We start from the raw sequence: 18548 nt of genomic DNA, 5'->3' as shown, positions 1-18548 counted from the left end.
GGGCATACAAAGTTGGCAAATCCAATGGGCCTCTCTTTCCAGTGATGGCCGACCAGCCATCTTTTGATACAAATGCAGCTAGAGTCAAGAGCTCTGGGGTACTGGTTAGTTCATAATAATGATCCACCTATGGGGTTGCAGTTCCCTTTAGCTCCTTGGGTACTTTCTCTAGCTCCTCCATTGGGGGCCCTGTGATCCATCCAATAGCTGACTGTGAGCATCCACTTCTGTGTTTGCTAGGCCCCGGCATTGTCTCACAAGAGACAGCTATATCTGGGTCCTTTCAGCAAAATCTTGCTAGTGTATGCAATGGTGTCAGCGTTTGGAAGCTGATTATGGGATGGATCCCTGGATATGGCAGTCTTTAGATGGTCCATCCTTTCTTCACAGCTCCAAACTTTATCTCTGTAACTCTTTCCATGGGTGTTTTGTTCCCAACACCAGACTGTGTTAATCCCTGACAAAATAATTCTACTGCCTGTGTCATCTCAGTCAGACGTCGTTGACTTTCAGCACTCAGGACGTGTATATTCTGGTTCTGGGTGTGAATAGTATTTTATAAAACTGTGTCCTGTACCATTTGGCTATTACTTTAGGACTCTGTGTACCCCTTATAAATTATTGTACTTTGTAAAACAGTCAACCTCCTGCTGCTGAACTAGTCTAAAGTCCAATTACAGTGTAACTGTCAGAGCCTTCGCTCTGTGTTCACACTTGCTTGCTTTATCTCATGTTGTTGTAGATCACACTAGTCCCTCCTGGTGTCTAATAAAAAACATACCCATGTTGTTAAACTGATGCCTCCAGATAGATGAACAAAGTGTCAGACTGTGGGGGAACAAAGACTTTCCTGTGACCAGGATAAATTGTCACAGATCCTTTTCTGCAATGTCTGAAATAGCATCAACCATGCATGGAGATGAGAAAGGGCTAGGAGAGGTATTCTGTAATGACCAAACAAAGGTAATCACTGTGATAGGTTAATGAGGCTAAACTCAGATCTACTGCCAAATGGGGGATTTGGGTCATGTAGCTCACCCTTTTTCACAAAAGAAAGCGAAGGGCTTGCACACAGGAAACCAGGAGCCAGAAATGCCATTTTTTTTTATCCCATGAAGTAAGACACAGGTCCATCAGTTCTGAATAAAATGGAGAGTAATATATTTGGGGGAAGAAGAGATGGTGTAAGACTATAATTAAGGAGTGTAAGTGTATGAACAGAGCAGATGTAGTGACAGTACCAGTGTATCTGGAATTTGAGCACTCATGGTTTAGAGAAACTGGACAGTGTGGCAAGTGTTCTCCAACCTTTGATGATTCCATCTCAGAACAGAAAGGAACTGAATTTCCACAAAGTAGCATTTTATTAAGAAAGAAAAGGACAAGAGATCTGGGTCTATACCCAGGGCTAGTCTCAGTGATGGGCTTTGACAGAAGATAGATACAGAAAAGCATGGGGAACAGGGTAAATGAGAATAGTCAATGCACCAAGGGTTCCAGTTCCAGTTGGGTACCAGAGAGGATGAAATAGAAGGCCAGGAGATGCTGAGGAGTGAAATGCCTGAAACAATACCACAGATTCCAGACAATGATGACAAGATTTAAGAAAATGTAGAGGGGATGAGTGGGAAAAGAGTAGAATTCAAAAATAGAGGAAAAGGAGAGAACGGAAAGGAGAGGTTATGACTGGGGCAGAACAAAGCTCCTGTCTCAACAAGACAGGAAGAGAACAGTGGAATGTGTTCAGGAGAAGATGGATAGAAGATTACGATAGTTGGTTAATTATTGCTATGAGAAGATGCTGACTAGATATAAAGAATGTAAATAGTGTGATTTGTGGGATTTAAAGACAGATGTATCATGAAAAAGGAAAGGGAAATTGCTTTAGAGAGATGACAGAGGCAAGGCTTGTAAGCAGAAATCACACTTGCTTCTCTTCAGCACCATAGCCTGAGAATGGAAGAGGTGGAAAGAAGGTGGTGCTGCGGGCAGCCTGGGAACACAAAGTGGTAGGTAGGATGAGGAGAGCTTTTCCTAAGAACACTGGATATTCTGCACACCATCAGTGGGCTGGATTCTCTTCTTTTTCAGATCTGAAGCTAAAACTCTTAGGGTTTGTGGGCTTTCTAGAAGTCCTTTCTAAAAAAATGGATGAACATCAAGACATTGAAGAGGACAAAAATTTGGCTCAAGACAGGCTGGGACAGTTGCTCCCCAGCTGTGCAGTATGGGAGAGGATAAAACCACTATGGGACTTGATTACCTCTTCCTGAAGTAGAGATGAAGATAGGGATAATAATTATAGTTTCACAAGAATAGATCAGGTTAATACTGACAAAGCACACAGCATCTAATACTGACAAAGCACACAGCATCTAATACTGACAAAGCACACAGCATCTAAGGATCTAATAATCTTCTGTGAAATTCAGCTCTTCAGACTTGGCAGTAACTGCCTTTACCCACTGCTCCATCCATCATCTCTGCCCAAACATTTTTATCTCCTTAAACTCTGAATTTTGGTGTTATCTCTGCCACATGCATTATGGATTTTTCATGTCCAGAAGAGCTTAAACTTGACAGTCTTTGTTTTCTGAAATTTGAATACGAGTTATCCCTACTTCAATCTATTTTCTTACTGTCTATCCTGATATACTTCCAATAGAAGCACACAGTATGACTTGAATGCATGGCTCTCCCTTGAAGAGCAGAGATGACTGTTTTTCTATGGAAGGAAACAGTTCCAGGTTTTGTGCATTGAACGTCAAAGTCAGTCTGAACATTGATGAAAAGAAAACTTAATAGAAAGAGAATTTAGCTTCAATTTAAAGTGTATTTCTAAGTTGTAAGATTACGATTAATTTTATTGAATATTTACATTTTACAAACAATTCTCATTTTAGAAAACCAGTTTACTGGCCCTACAATACTTATGGATTTTATTCTTGTTTCAATTAGATGGTTCAGTTTTAAAAGAACTGATTATGTTTTCAAGCTAATTCTACATTAAGAGCTATCAAGTAATTTTAAGAAATTTGTTACACATCTATTACAAAGTCTAATTAGGATGGCTTAGAATAAAGTTATATAGGCTTATTAGACTTGATTTCTGTTTACGCTTATATGATAAATATGTGCTTAGAGTAACTAAATGTGCAGCGGGTGCATATGCTTTTCCAATAACAAGCCAGGCAAGACAAAATTAGGAAGCTAAGAACACACATGAAAAGTCTTCACTCTTTCCGTAACACACCTCCCTTCTCCTTCTCTCTCTTCTCTCCCTGCCTTCCCTTCCTCCTTTCTCTCCCCTCACCCTTTCTGTTTTATCCCCCTCTTTTTCCCTGTCTTCTTCCCTTCTCACTCTCCTTCTCTCCCTTATCTCCAGCCCCTCGTCCTTTTTCTCCCTACCCTCTCTCCCCTCCCCCATCTTTTTTCCCTCTATAGCTGTTCTGATGCTTTCCTTCTTCCATGAACTCTCTTAATTACTAATTTGAGAATCCAGGAAAGAAGAGTCAGAAAAATATCTTTCATCATATTCGTATACCAATTTGAATGTAACATCAAAAGGGCCACAGTTGTCTTGAGATTCACCCAAGGACAATTAAGATCCATGATCTTAACACTGGAGTCTCAGTGTTATGCATTGCTTTACCTGTGCCGTTCTTTCAAGTACCTTAACTTGAACCAGCAGTTAGCATTTTAATTGGCAGTCATACATGGCATAAGTTGTTGATTTTTTTATAATGTATTTGAGGTGCATAAAGAAAAAACTTAACGTACAAAATGTTGTTTATAATAAAAGCTCCAAGAAAATATTTTGGGTAAGTTTCTGTCCATAAGACTGCTAAGAATTGGTTTACAATTAAATTCTCTAGTCTCTTGGTGAACGTTACATATTTTAAAAACAAATATGTAACGTTGCATTAAAAAAAAAAAGAGCTGTCTATGTGCTTAGTATTGCAATAACAGCCACTTACATATGACTTACTTTGTTTTCTACTAGGAAAGGCCAGGTTAGAGAAATGGCCCCCAAAATAAAAATAGACTCAAAAGATTTTTCTTGTGAATTATTTAGCATGGGCATAGTGATAACTCAAATCTCCTACACTCACATAACAGATACTTATTGAAAATAGCTATGTGCCAGCCTTGGTAAGGAAAAAAAATGGCTGAAGTAAAGCTTGAAAATTAACTTTGCTTTCAGTAGTTCAGAATAACATTATGATTAGAATCTCAATGCTTACCATTGATAAATTATAACATGTATTATTACTATTTAATGACAAAGGCAAATTCTACACTTGTGCACTAGAGACTTTAAGACTTCCTCTCCAGCATTTCTTACTCCCCTTAGTTTCTGTGTAAGCCACTGCAGAATACAGGAATACAGTAACTAGGATTTAGTCAAGACATCGTCACCTTTTCAATCCACAAGTGACATCTCAGCTCATATTTTAGATACAAAGTGAAGTGAAGCTAAGATGGCTTTTCAGGACAGAAGAACAAATATTTGAGAAATGTTTTTATCAACTGAGAAAGAGCTACAACTAGGCTTGAAAATCTCAGGGTAATAAGAGCTCACTGAAGCAAGGAAGAAAATAGAGGCACTAACATTTGCAATAAACAGCTCTGGATTTATTATAAATAAATTAAAGCAAGATAGAAGTTGACATTCCTCTATTTTACATTTAAGAATTAAAGATCTACCAATGAAAATGTATAAAAGTCTATTGAGTTTCGTGAGTCTAGCATTAGGAACAAAATTACCCCCATTGACAGGTGAAATTGATCTGGCATTTCCCAGAAGAGAAATCGACTTTTAGACATGGTCTGCTTCTCCTTTCGGGGCACTTTAACTATTTAAATAATTTAAAGTTATTTCGTGTGGAAATGGAATCAATTTTCTCCAAACCTGAAACACATTAGTGAGTATTCTGAACTTCTTTCCCTTGAGCCAAGTGGCAGGAGAGAGTCGAAGAACCTTGAACGCTCTTACATTGTAGAAAACACAATTTTCTCTCCTTGAGAAAAAAATACTTATTGGTTGACAGAAAATTTAACATAGAAATTATGAAGTTCCTGTGGCTATGTTATACAGAGTAAAAGCCTTTGGTAGGGACAAGCTAACAGCAACCTATGGACCTGTTAACTTTTCATTCATGAATATTTAAATGAATTTGTGTTTCATAATTCTTGCACCCTATAATGATTTTCACCTGGCTTCCTTGACTGACCCTTTTTGTTTTAGGTTGTACTTCTGGTGGTGGTCAGACCCCTAAATGGTAGTGGTAAATATGCTTTATCTAGTAAACATGATCTCACATCTCAATGTTGCTCCACCTCAGTACATAGTTACTTATGACAGATCTCCTGCCACCATTCTGGGAAATGTAGTCTGAATAAAATAAAAGTTATGTGGAGTGGCACTTTGAAGAGGAAGTCCCATAAGCTCATAGATTTGAGTGTTTGCTTCCCAATTGGTGGACTTTTTTGGGAGGATTAGGAGGTATGTCCTTGTTGGAGGTGCGTTACTGAGGGTGGGCTTTGAGGATTCAAAAGTCCATGCCTGGTCCAGTTTGGCTCTCCCTGCCTGTTGCTTGCAGATCATGGTGTAAGCTTTGAGTTACTGCTCCAGCACCAAGCCTGCCTGGCTACCTGCAACCATGATCCTCACCATGATGATCATGGACTGACCCTCTGAAACTGTAAGCAAGACATTAATTAAATCAGTAGGTCTCAACCTGTGTCATTGTAAAGCACATATTTCTGATGGTCTTAGGAAGCCCCAGCCATAAATTTATTTTGGTTGTTACTTTATAACTGTAATTTTGCTACTGAGCGGTGTCTCAGCTCCTCAGACCATGGGGAATATGTGCTTTCAGATGGTGAAAGCCCACTGGCTGAGTGCTGCAGAATCAAATGCTTTCTGCTAAAGGTTGCCATGGTAATGGTGTCCATTCACAGCAGTGGAACACTAGCTAAGACATATGTACTTTTACCGTCCTACAAACATTATAGTTTATACATTAAACAACTAAAGCTAAGAAAGCACAATAGTTATATTCAACCACAAGCTTAAATGACTATAACAAAGGCTTTCCTCTATAGCCCACTTTAACTACAGCTGCCCCTAATTCTTACCCACGGAAGAGTTCCCCTCCCCCTGATGGTTCCTCTTCCTAGTACCTTCTAGTCTCCCCACTCGACTCTTAACTCCCTGAATGGCTTTACAACTGGTCTTTACTTAGAGCTTAGAACCTCGAATTTATTTCTCCTTTTGGTGTTAGTAACAAAGAAATGGAACTTACTTAAATAAGGAGGAAAAATCAAAGCACACATCCAGCTGGGATTCTCAGAGGAACGTGCTTGCCTAGTATATGTACAAAGTCCTAGAACTGCTTTTGGGAGGGAGAAGACGTCAAGAACAAATCTAAATAACATTTTAAAACATTTTTACTACAATACTATTTATTTGTCTATTTATTTTTTTACTTCGAGTATGTGTATTTGTGTGTAGGTACACTTGATTCTGCATGCTCATTTCATATGTATGGAGTTCAGAGGACAAATTGAGGGAGTTTTAGTTTCTGTAATGTAGTCTCCAGGAAGATTGAACTAGGCTGGGGACAAGCATCTTCACCCTCTAAGCAGAGTTTTACGCTACTCACTCTAGACAGAGTAAACCATTACTTCCTTCTGCTTATTCTATGCAATGAAAATCTAATTAACTTTTTAATCTTATGCAAAGTCTAACAATTTTCGTTTTGACAGAACAAAATCATGTCCTTATGTCTATTTTCTCTCTCCTGTTTAATGAGCACTCACACGGATTCACGAAGGAGATCCACCTCACCTTCCTGCTGGACTCGAGCTGCTGTCTTCACTTTCCCATGAGTCATTCTTACTCCGTGGAACCGGCGGCTGCAGCATTTCAGCTGCAAGGGGATCAGCATCATTTTCTGCTCTGCCGATCCACTCCCCAATCACACGAGGTCTCAGAAGAGAGGAATTGAAAGCCAATGTTTCCTGCAGGTACAAAGAGAGAAAAAGCACTGTTTTAGATTACTCTTACTCCTTAACAGGTAACAGGAAAATAACCTCCAGGGTGTGGGCTCACTGGAACCAAAATATCCCCTTGCTTCTCACCATTCCTGCTCAGTGCTGCCTTCTCTGATTTGGACTAATTCCTGAAGACCACTGGGATTAAATGTCTGGGAGTGAAATCTTAGATTTGGGTTCTCAGAAGAGTGGGTAGGCATTCTGAATGGAGGAAAGAGAGCCTGCAAGGCGCACAGTGTGCAAGGGTGTCGTACCACAGTTGGAAAGCAGAAAGTAAATGTCACTGGAAGTAACGAGCTGCAGTTAGAAAACACAACTATGAGGATGTAGGGTGGACTGGATGCGTTTCTTATACAGTGATGCATTCTGTAGTTTCAGGGATGCCATATACACATGAAATAGGTCGAACCAACGACAAGTAAATTAGGTTAACTGAAACCATGTGGTTTCTTTATACTTGAAATGAAGCAATGCAATCGCTTGGGCTATGACTCAAGAAAATCTTGATGGAGAATGTTGAATATCTGTAATTACTAGACATATTTGAAGTAAAAAGAAAAGTCAGGTTAAAAAGAACTACGTACTTAATCTAATTTTTGTCTGAAGTCTCATGTAGACTTACCTTCATCATTTGATTCATAATTCACTCATCTATTCATTTACTAGATTTCTAAAAGTGTGCACATAGATTTATAGCATATTTTCATTATATTAAAATTTTTAGTATTTCTGAAATATCAACATTTTCATCATCATTTTCGATTTTATTTATTTATATATTTATTTTACATCCTGACCACAGTTTTCCTTCTCTCCTCTCCCCCCAGTCCTTCCTCCTGATTTCCTCCCTACCACCACCCCTACCCCTATTCAACCCTTCTCTGTTTCTCTTCAGAAAAGGTCGGGCCTCCTATGGATATCAGTCAGCTATCAGGTTGCAGGAAGACTAGGCACCTCCTCTTGTTTGTTTGTTTGTTTTGGGTTTTTGAGACAGGGTTTCTCTGTGTAGCCCTGGCTGTCCTGTAAATCACTCTGTAGACCAGGCTGGCCTCAAACTCAGAAATCTGCCTGCCTCTGCCTCCCAAGCTGGGATTAAAGACATTGGCCACCACTGCCCATCCTACCTCCTCTCATTTTAAGGCTGGATAAGGTGACCCAGTGGGAGGAAAAGGGTCCCAAAAGCAGGCAACAGAGTTAGAGACAGCCCCTGTACCTGCTGTTAGGAGTCCCACGAAAAGATCAACCTACACAACTGTAACATATATGCAGAGGGCCTAAGTCAGTCCCATGCAAGCTTCCTGGTTGTTTGGTTCAGGCTCTGTGAGCCCCCGTGAACCCAGCTTAGCTGATTCTGTGGGTTTTCTTGTGGTATCTTTGACCCCTCTGACTCCTAAGATCCTTCTTTCACCTCTTCTGTAGGATTCCTTAAACGTGACCTAAAATGGCAGTGGGTCTCTGCATCAGCTCCCATCAGTTGCTGGATGAAGCCTCTCCAAAGACAAATTAGGCTAGGCACCAAACTACAAGTACAGCAGAATATAAATAAGAATCACTTCATTGATTCACTTACACACACACATATAAAACATATATATGCAAACACACACACATACACACACAAACACACTCTTTGTGTTTGGGTCTATCCTAGGTTTCTGGGCTATCCAGCTTCTAGTTCCGGGCTCTCCAGACTTCAGGGGTAAGCTCCCTCTCATGGCCTAAGTGGATATTAGCTGTAAAGTAAGGAATAACCATGCTACAATCCACAGATCAAGAGAAGCTAAATACAAGGAGGGGTGTCTGAATCCCACTGTGAAAGGGTAATAGAATAGACATTTCAGGTTGATAGGAGGGGTCTGGGTGAGGGGGTAGGCACATGAACAGGAGGGATCAGGTGTGGGAAGACAGAGGAAGAGAGTACTGGGAGAGACAACTACAGTCTAGTTAGAGGTTGCAATAGAAACTCCCAGGAATCTATGAGGGTGACCCTAGCTAAGACTCCAAGCAATGGAGGATATGACGCCTGAACCTGCCATCCCCTATAACCAGGCAAGACTTCCACTGGAGAAACTGGGACACCAACCTAGCCACAAAACTTTCAACCTACAATTTGTCCTGCCTACAAGATATTCTGGGGTAAAGGTGGCACAGAAATTTTGAGGTGGACAACCAAGCTCTGAGCCAGCACAAGACCAATTTACTATTATTTATTAAGGCACAGTGTGTACTAAGAGCTGACTGCTGTGCTGGAAAAATCTATAGCAAGAAGAAACAGCTTTTAATAATGGTTTTATCTAAAAGGAGAGAGAGGTGATTTAATTATCTTGGTTTGTCGTTCCCTTATCTTTTCCCTATTCCATGACAAATACGTACTTGTCTAGTCATGTCTGAAATATCCTGATTTGAGAAACGCATTCTGCTTAAAGCTCCTTTACAGAAAACTTTCACTATTAGATAAATTTTGAACAATTCTTCAAAAATTCAGTCCTGGTGTTCTGTGTCTTTATAATTCACAAAATACTATTGAAATGTAATGCACTATACAATGTAGACATTTAAATATCTGAATTAATAAACACAATATTTAAAACAACATGTAAAAGCTTAGATACTAACGTAAAAATTAAGACGACACCAAATATCACTTAGAATATATTTAAAGGACATTTCTCTGAGTTACAGGGAAAACCTGGATATTTAATTAAATGTTATTAATGAATTTTATTTACACAATGAAACAGAATAGGCACATATTTTCATTGCTCTCAGCTCACAGGAGCATACAAACTGGTAAAAAGAAAACGCTAAAGAAAAGCAAGTGGCTGCAGGGACTGTGAAGGAAAAGATGAAACAGGACTTAAGATTTGGCAAGATCCAAATGCTGAGCACATCAGAGATGCTGAAGAACCCTTGGTTGCTTGCTGAGAAGTTAAATGAAGTGGTGGCTGCCACCACTGTCGGGAAGTGGAACACACAGAGGGTATAAGTGGCTTAATGTTTGCGATGGTTAGGTCCAGCTGGCACAGAAATTTAGTGAGAAATAGCTGACCATAGGGCAGCAGGGGAGCTCCACACAGGGTCAGGGCAGCTGGGGAGCCTCTGTTTTACATGATTCAAAAGAAGACTCCACCACTTGCACTTCTCTAAATGCACAAAGCCTTTCTGTGTTGGGACCTATGAAAAAATGGAAAAAACAAATACTACTTCTTGAACAAACATTTTGTCATTGAAAATTCTTGAACTTAGTCTGTTCACATTCAATTGATTGAAGAAACAGACTTTTGTTTGTGTATTTTATTTACATTGGATTAAGCTCAATAAACATTTCTGTGTATATATATATATATATTGAAAGTGTTTTAATAAAGTGAACTATTCTTTTTTTATTAGATATTTTCTTTACATACATTTCAAATGCTATCCCGGAATTTCCTTATACCCTCCCTCCGCCCTGCTCTCCCCTACCCACCCACTCCCGGTTTTTGTCCCTGGCATTCCCCTGTACTGGGGCATATAAAGTTTGCAATACCAAGGGGCCTCTCTTCCCAGTGATGGCCGACTAGGCCATCTTCTGCTACATATACAAAATCATACCACAGTAAATAACAATTAAATATATTTACACACATGTACACACACACACACAAAGGTGTGTGTATATGGGTGTATGTGTGTGTGTCTGCCTTTGTAATACTGGTTGTCATGGAACTGAAACTCACTATGTAGACCATGTTGAACTGAACTTACAGAGATCCACCTACCTCTGCCTCCCACCTAGTGGAATTGTAGGCATGACTCACAACATCCAATTAAAATGTATGCTAATAACACAAGATCTTTTGAAACCTTTTTTAGGTTCAAAGATAAACATTTTACTTAAAGATAGAAAGATAAATTTGTAAATGTGAATTGTTTAGAAACATAAAAGCACAGGGCCCTCTGTCCTCTCCCCAATTTCCACAGAGTTCTGATTAGAACAGGAGGAAACGAAAGGTATCCAGTAAGACTATGAAATAAGATGCAGAATCCTGTACTTAGCTACATTCAATAGCAAATGCATGCCTAGCCAGAAAGCCCCCATAGCTCACAGACGTACTTGGCTTTACCCATTAGCAAGAAGCACACATATCCAGGAAGTAGCTGTTTCATCCATACCTACTCTTTCCAGGAACATGCTGTCCACCATCTAATCCACAATCAATTCAACTGTCCTTACAAGTTGGGATCTTGCCAGGCTTGGAATTTTAAATGTCCCAAAAAGTATCTGTGATGGAGACTGTGTCTGGCCTGTGATTGGAGAGAAGGGTCTATTGGAGGGGTTTTCGTTCATGGCAGAGTGCTCTTGAAGTAGGTACTGAAGCCTTGGTCTTCTCTCTTACTTTGCTCTCTCAGACACCATGAAGGACATTGTTCACTCTACTATGTGCCCTCCATCATTCTACAAGCCGAAGTAATGGGCGCTAAGTGACCAACAACTAAAATCTTCTGATTCTTCAGCCAAAATAAACAACGGATGTCCAAATATTCCAAGAACTGTAACGTCTTGACATCTGTTTTCTGAGTTATGACTAGAACAGGAAATGAAAGGAATCTAGTATGAAATAGAAAGCAGAATCTTGTAATTGGTCTGAGTGATTTCCTCCCTCATTGGGTGATAGTAAAGTGGGGATTAGTGTGGCTTCAACATACTTATAAAAAGGGTTAATGCTGTCATTGTACTGTTGTAATAACAATTAAAAAATCCACTAAAACTGGTATTGAGATAATGGGAGGGGGCGGGGAGAGAGAGAGAGAGAGAGAGAGAGAGAGAGAGAGAGAGAGAGAGAGAGAGAGAGAGAGAGAGAGAGATTTAGAGATTCTTTTGAGAAGAGATTTTTTGACTCACCATTAATGTGAAGACAAGTAGTGAGCACAGTAGAGGACATTGGTCTGGAGAAAAACAATGAGAAATGTAAGCTGCTTTTGTTGTTTTAACTTAGTAAAACATGGGACTGAGGCAAATCATTGGGCTGTGAGAAGTGGAGTTTATTCCATGGTGGAATTTTGAATAACCAAGAAAAAGAGAGCCATGGAAAGCGGAAGTAATAATTTTGGGAAAAGTAAGCTTGAAGTTCAATGATGTCTCTGCACATACAGTCTCTTTATGTAGGAGACTAACAAGGATGGAAGTGTCATGGGGTAGAGACTGGGGAATAATGGCCCTCATAGAGTGTGGAATAAGTCCTCATAGAATATCCGTTAAATGTTTGAGTTGATCACAACCTAAAGCACATATGTGTTAATGGGATTTACTTTTGCATACACATTTTTTTCTCTAAAACTGTACCTTATATTCACCGAAGAAACAAACAAACAAACAAACAAAAAAAAAACAAAATAACCATATAACATCCTGTTTTATCTTCACCCTGTTAAGCTGCCATATGAAAATACAAAGGAAAATCACTTTTATTATTTGTTTCAGAACATAGTTTCTCAAATGTTATGGCTGTCAAGTTTCATTACTATGCTTTAGCTCCTCTGTTTGCATATGCTTTTTTATAAATGGAAAACTAGAACCCATGCTGGCTTCGGTTTATACCACATTGAGATGGTTCATTCTGGGAAGTTATTTGAAAATAAATATGCCATTCCTTCTGATTTTCATTCATTTACATTTATAGGGTACAGATTTGCCTTGTCTTACTGAATGCAATTTAGACAAAGCAACTGTAGGAGTAAGGGGAAGTCTGAAGACACACCACAACATGAATGAGGGAGAGGGATCAATTCTCAAAACTCAGATCTGATCCCTTAGAAAATTTGCTTACAGATATTCTGCAAAGGACTGAACTGTGTGCTGCTGTACACTTAGTATTTGTGTGTGTGTACAATAGCAACCTTCTCAGTGTCAACTTCCCTTAAGTCACTTCCAGCCCACTCGCCCTGTTCATTTTCTTTGATTCGGACTTTTACTACCTCCTTATTTTTATTTACTCCTTATCTACTATCTATCTATCTATCTATCTATCTATCTATCTATCTATCTATCTATCTATCCATCCATCCATCCATCCATCCATCCATCCATCCATCCATCCATCTATCTATCTATCTATCTATCTATCTATCTATCTATCTATCTATCTACAGAAACTGTATCTCACCAGATGCCTTGACTGGCCTGGAATTTGTTATGCATAGCAGGCAGGCTTCAAACTCATAACCATGCCTCTACCCTCTGCCTACTGCCCTCTGCTCTCTGCCCTCTGCCTCTGTGACTCTGGCTCAAAAGCCAGATCATTATACTCATCTTAACTGCCTCGTTCAAGTTATCTCATACCATAAAGTATCACTTTCTTTTCTGATGATCTCCAGCTTTTTTGTGCATATTTTGTTATAGGTCCTGCTAGACCAACAAATGCCCTAACTCTACCTAGATGAAAAACTGTTATGGCTGTTGAAACCCATGTCTGTATTTTATTTATCCATGTAGACTGGGTTTTCCAACAACTCTCTTTTCCAAATATCCAACAATACTGGATGAACTGGCATAAGATGATTTTTAAATGCAAAAGTCATAGAAAGGAGGTGCTGGTGGAGCATCTGCAATAGGCTCTTCCAGAGCCACAGAGGAACCAACATCCTTAGAGTTTAATGGTTGCTAGTGTGGGGGATCAATTTGAATGACCCCAGTCTTTAATCACTCAATGTCCCTGCCTTGTATAATGTGGCTTTTGAGTGACTCACACATGGGTAAAGTATATTTACTTCCACAAATGACTTACTTAGACCAATGATGAGGACAGAAATGTCTATATCAGATACAAGCAAGCCTAGCCTCACAGAGACCTTTTCTACCCCATTTGCTTCCCTATATGAGAAAGACAACCCTATGGCAGATACTCCAGGGTTCTCAGGAGATGCCTGACCAATTCAGATTCCCCTCAGGAAAACCCATGTTATATAATTTGGCAGACACAGGAGATCCCTCCTGACACATGAAGAAGTTTAACCAAACTTTGTTGAATAATTCCAACCAGAAACCAGTTCAAACTAGCTTAATTCAAAAGAAACAAGAGAGATCAATGTTATTCAACCACCAAGTCATGTTGAAAATTGTTACCTACAGCCAATTAAGATGCAGTACTACTAAATAAAAGATTCACTTGGCATTGGGATTTTGTGGCAGGTGGAGTCTTTGGAAATGGTAAGAAATTTTTAAGAGGCTGAGAAACTGAGCTATAGTGGTATTCAGATACTTGGTGAAAGTGTCATTTGGTAAGCTAGAAATTGTATCTAATATATTTTCATAAGTGAGTATGGAAGTATTTAGGAGTAATATTGTAAACCTCAGCAATTTATGTTTAATTCCATGCAAGTTCTTTCAAGAAGATAAACTGAGTAAATAACAGGCCAATTTGCAAGGCAAGTTTCAAGAAAACACTGAGTGCTGCCAAATTTATTACCACCAGCATATCCAGATGCCCATAGATTAATTATAGTTCTCACCAAATGTTAAATATAGGTCGTTTTAGATAAAACAAAGCCTGGCAGTAAAGAAATACCAAGAATATGACTATAATTCACCCTTTAATAAAAACCTTCTGAAAGGCAGACCTTGGACACTGGCTCTCCTCCCATTCCTGCAACACCCAGACTCCCAAGAGCTCTGATACAACAGGATCTCAGAAGCTTCATCATACCAGTCCCACAACACCCAGAGGAATCTCGACCAGGGTCACAGGAGAGGCCAGAACATCGGCCCCAACACCCAAAGTAACTGATCCCCACAGGATCCTTCTGGTCTGAATCTGTACCTGGTGTGCTGGCTCTGCACTAACTCTTAAAATACTCAGAGGAAGCCCAACTTCTAGATGTTGTGAAACAGCCAGGATCATAGGATCACAGAGGAAGCTCAACTTCCAAGAGATCAGACACACCCAGGAGCACTGGAGCTCTGGCATACTCGAGATCACAGCTGAGGCCACAACATCTTGCCCAAAACCCAGCCTAACTGGGACCACCACAGGAACCAGGAAAACACAAACCCCAACAGAGCCAGAAGCACAGGTTCCATTCAGCTTGCACTTGTGCCCAGAGCAAACCCAGGGCTCCCCTCCCATTCCTGCAACACCCAGACTCCCAGGAGCTCTGATAAAACAGGATCTCAGAAGCTTGGTCACACGAGGATTTCAGGATCCCAGATGAATCTTGACTCACAGGAGCTCTGACAAATCCAGGGTCGCAGTATCACAGGATCCCAGTATCACAGGAACACAGACAGCTGGACTCTGAGGAGTTCTGACAAAACCAGGATCAAAGGATGTACAGGCTCCAATTGGAGACAGTAAGAACAGGTAGTACATGAGATAACCAGATGGTGAGAGGCAAGTGCAAGAACATAAGCAACAGAAAGCAAGGCTACTTGGCATCATCAGAACTCAGTTTTCCCACCACAGCAAGTCCTGGATACCCCATCATACTGAAAAAAGCAAGATTCAGATTTAAAATCACTTCTATGATGATGATAGAGGACTTTAAGAATGACATAAATAACTAATGTTTAAAAATACAGGAGAACACAGGTAAACAGGTAGAATCCCTTAAAGAAGAACAAGAAAACACAGCCAAACAGGTGACAGAATTAAACAAAAGCATCCATGATCTAAAAATGGGGATAGAAACATCAAAGAAATCACAAATGGAGGCAACCCTGAAGATAGAAAATATAGGACAGAGATCAGGAGACATAGATGCAATAAGCATCACCAACAGTATAAAGAGATAGAAGAGAGAATCTCGGGTGCAGAAGATACCATAGACAACATTGACACAACAGATAAATAAAATGGAAAATTCAAAAAGCTCTTACAATCTGCTAAACGCATGAAACTCAAGAAGAATGAAGACCAAAGTGTGGACACTGTGCCCCTTCTTAGAATTGGGAACAAAACACCCATGGAAGGAGTTACAGAGACAAAGTTTGGAGCTGTGATGAAAGGATGGACCATCTACAGACTGCCATATCCAGTGATCCACCCCATAATCAGCTTCCAAACGCTGACACCATTGCATACACTACCAAGATTTTGCTGAAAGAACCCAGTTATAGCTGTCTCTTGTGAGACTATGCCGGGGGCCTAGCAAACACAGAAGTGGATGCTCACAGTCAGCTATTGGATGGATCACAGGGCTCCCAATGGAGGAGTTAGAGAAAGTACCCAAGGAGCTAAAGGGATCTGCAACCCTATAGGTGGAACAACATTATGAACTAACCAGTACCCCGGAGCTCTTGACTCTAGCTGCATATGTATCAAAAGATGGCCTAGTCGGCCATCACTGGAAAGAGAGGCCCATTGGACACACAAACTTTATATGCCCCAGTACAGGGGAATGCCAGGGTCAAAAAAATGGGAGTGGGTGGGTAGGGAAGTGGGGGGGGAGGGTACGGGGGACTTTTGGGATAGCATTGGAAATGTAATTGAGGAAAATACGTTAAAAAAAAAAAAAAAGCTCTTAACCCAAAACATCCATGAAATCCAGGACACAATGACAAGACCAGACCTAGGGATAATAGGTATAGTAGAGAGTGAAGATTTCCAAATTAAAGGGCCAGTAAATATCTTTAACAAAATTATAGAAGAAAACTTCCCTAACCTAAAGAGATGGTCATGAACATACAAGAAGCCTACAGAACTCCAAATAGTTTGGCCTAGAAAAGAATTCCTCCTGTCATATAATAATCAAAACACCAAATGCACAAATAAAAGAAGAATATTAAAAGCAGCAAGGGAAAAATGTTAAGTAACATATAATGGCAGACCTATCAGAATTATACCAGACTTCTCATCAGAGACTATAAAAGCCAGACAATGCTGGGCAGTTGTCATACTGACACTTAGAGAACACAAATGCCAGTCCAGGCTACTATTCCCACTAAAACTCTCAATTACCATAGATGGAGAAACCAAGAAATTTCATGGCAAACACAAATTTACACAATATCTTTCTATAAATCCAGCCCTACAAAGGATAATAGACAGAAAACTTCAAAACAAGGAGGAAAACTACACCCTAGAAAGAGCAAGATATTAATCTTTGAACAAACCCAATAGAAGATAGCCACACAAACATAATTACACCACTAACAACAAAAAAATAACAGGCAGCAACAATCACTATTCCTTAATATCTCTTAACATGAGTAGACTCATTTCCCCAACCAAAAGACATAGACTAACAGACTGGATATACAAACAGGACCCACCTCTTACAGTGTTGTGTAATTGTCTTTTTTCTTTTCAACCCTTGCTCCCACCCTGGAGAATCCATTGACTGACTGAGCTGGCTTACTCAGGTAGAGCTCCAGTAAGTGGTGTACAGTGACAGATACTGTGGGAATTGATAGGACTCACAGAGGAAAATTTAAGCCGGTGGTAAGTAAACACTGTAAGAATGGGGCAAGGTAATGGTAGAATGCTTTTTGTATATATGCTGAAATATATGCAAAAATCTAGAGGAACAAAGATAAGTCAAAAACAGCTTATCCAGTTTCTGACTTTTATAGGAGAAATGTATTCTTGTTTCCCCAAAGAAGGTACAATAAGTTTACAAACATGGGAGAAAGGATAAAAGAATACTATACAATGGTCATGAAAAACTCCCATAGATGCTTTTAGCCTTTGGAGCTTAGTTAGAGATACTTAAGATTCTAGACATAAATGTCTAAATTTAGGTAAGATATTGGAAGACACAGATATTTAAAGCAAGAGGAAAGATGAAACTGTTCCATCTGCATCTCCTATTTCTGAGATTTCAGACAAGGCAGGAAAGAGTGATGAGTCTCTCAATAACAGAGATAAAATTGAGTTGGAGGAAGAGGCTGCTAAGTATCATAACGAAAATTGGACTCTGTTTTAGGATTCTCTTAAGGTTTTTTTGGTTTTTGGTTTTTGTTTTGTTTTGTTTTGTTTTGTTTTGTTTTGTTTTGCAAAGGAACATCCCGTAGACAGAGAAGATGAAACAAAAATAATTGGCTCAGCTTGTAAAAAAAAAAAAAAAAAAAAAATGAGATTCTTAGAGAACAAAAGAGCAGCAAAGGCTCAGATTCTAAGGAAGACATCCCAATAGTACAGTCAAAAATGAAGACTTTCCCTCTTCCAGTGACTTTGAAGAACAACAGAAATGAAGGGAAATGTCCTACTTTAAATCCTAGTGTTATTCTGTTATCACATCTTCAGGCAGAAATAAAACAGGCTATAGAACAAGTAGAAGCTATACAAGGATATGCTTTGCAATGCCCTGTGTTTGAAGTGCAGGATCAACCAGCTAACCCTGTTAGATACCACACTATCATTCCTTTTAAACAGCTAAAGGAATTAAAAACTGCCTGTTTTCAATATGGATCTGCTTTTTCATTCATCATAGCTATTTTATATGGTTTGTCTGCCTTGCAGATTGGAAATTCATGTTTGCGGGAGGGGAAGGATTATCTGTTCTGTAAAATG

General features: G+C 39.6%; 1 protein-coding gene across 8 annotated transcripts in view; it reads right to left on the bottom strand.

Moving 5' to 3' along the window:
• Nucleotides 1–18548, bottom strand: part of CUNH8orf34 (chromosome unknown C8orf34 homolog) — a 538401-nt gene that overhangs the window by 346973 nt on the left and 172880 nt on the right. For all 8 annotated transcript variants that reach the window (XM_021165867.3, XM_021165882.3, XM_021165875.3 and 5 more), the window contains one exon: nt 6854–7026. In XM_021165867.3, coding sequence (XP_021021526.1) covers nt 6854–7026 — 173 coding nt within the window. The remainder of the gene's footprint in view (nt 1–6853; nt 7027–18548) is intronic.

Source organism: Mus caroli, unplaced genomic scaffold (genome assembly GCF_978045245.1).
Source record: "Mus caroli unplaced genomic scaffold, Mus_caroli_1 scaffold_1, whole genome shotgun sequence".
NCBI lineage: Eukaryota > Metazoa > Chordata > Mammalia > Rodentia > Muridae > Mus > Mus caroli.
The sequence above is the reverse complement of the archived record's forward strand: the minus strand, read 5'-3'. Positions and strand labels throughout refer to the sequence as shown.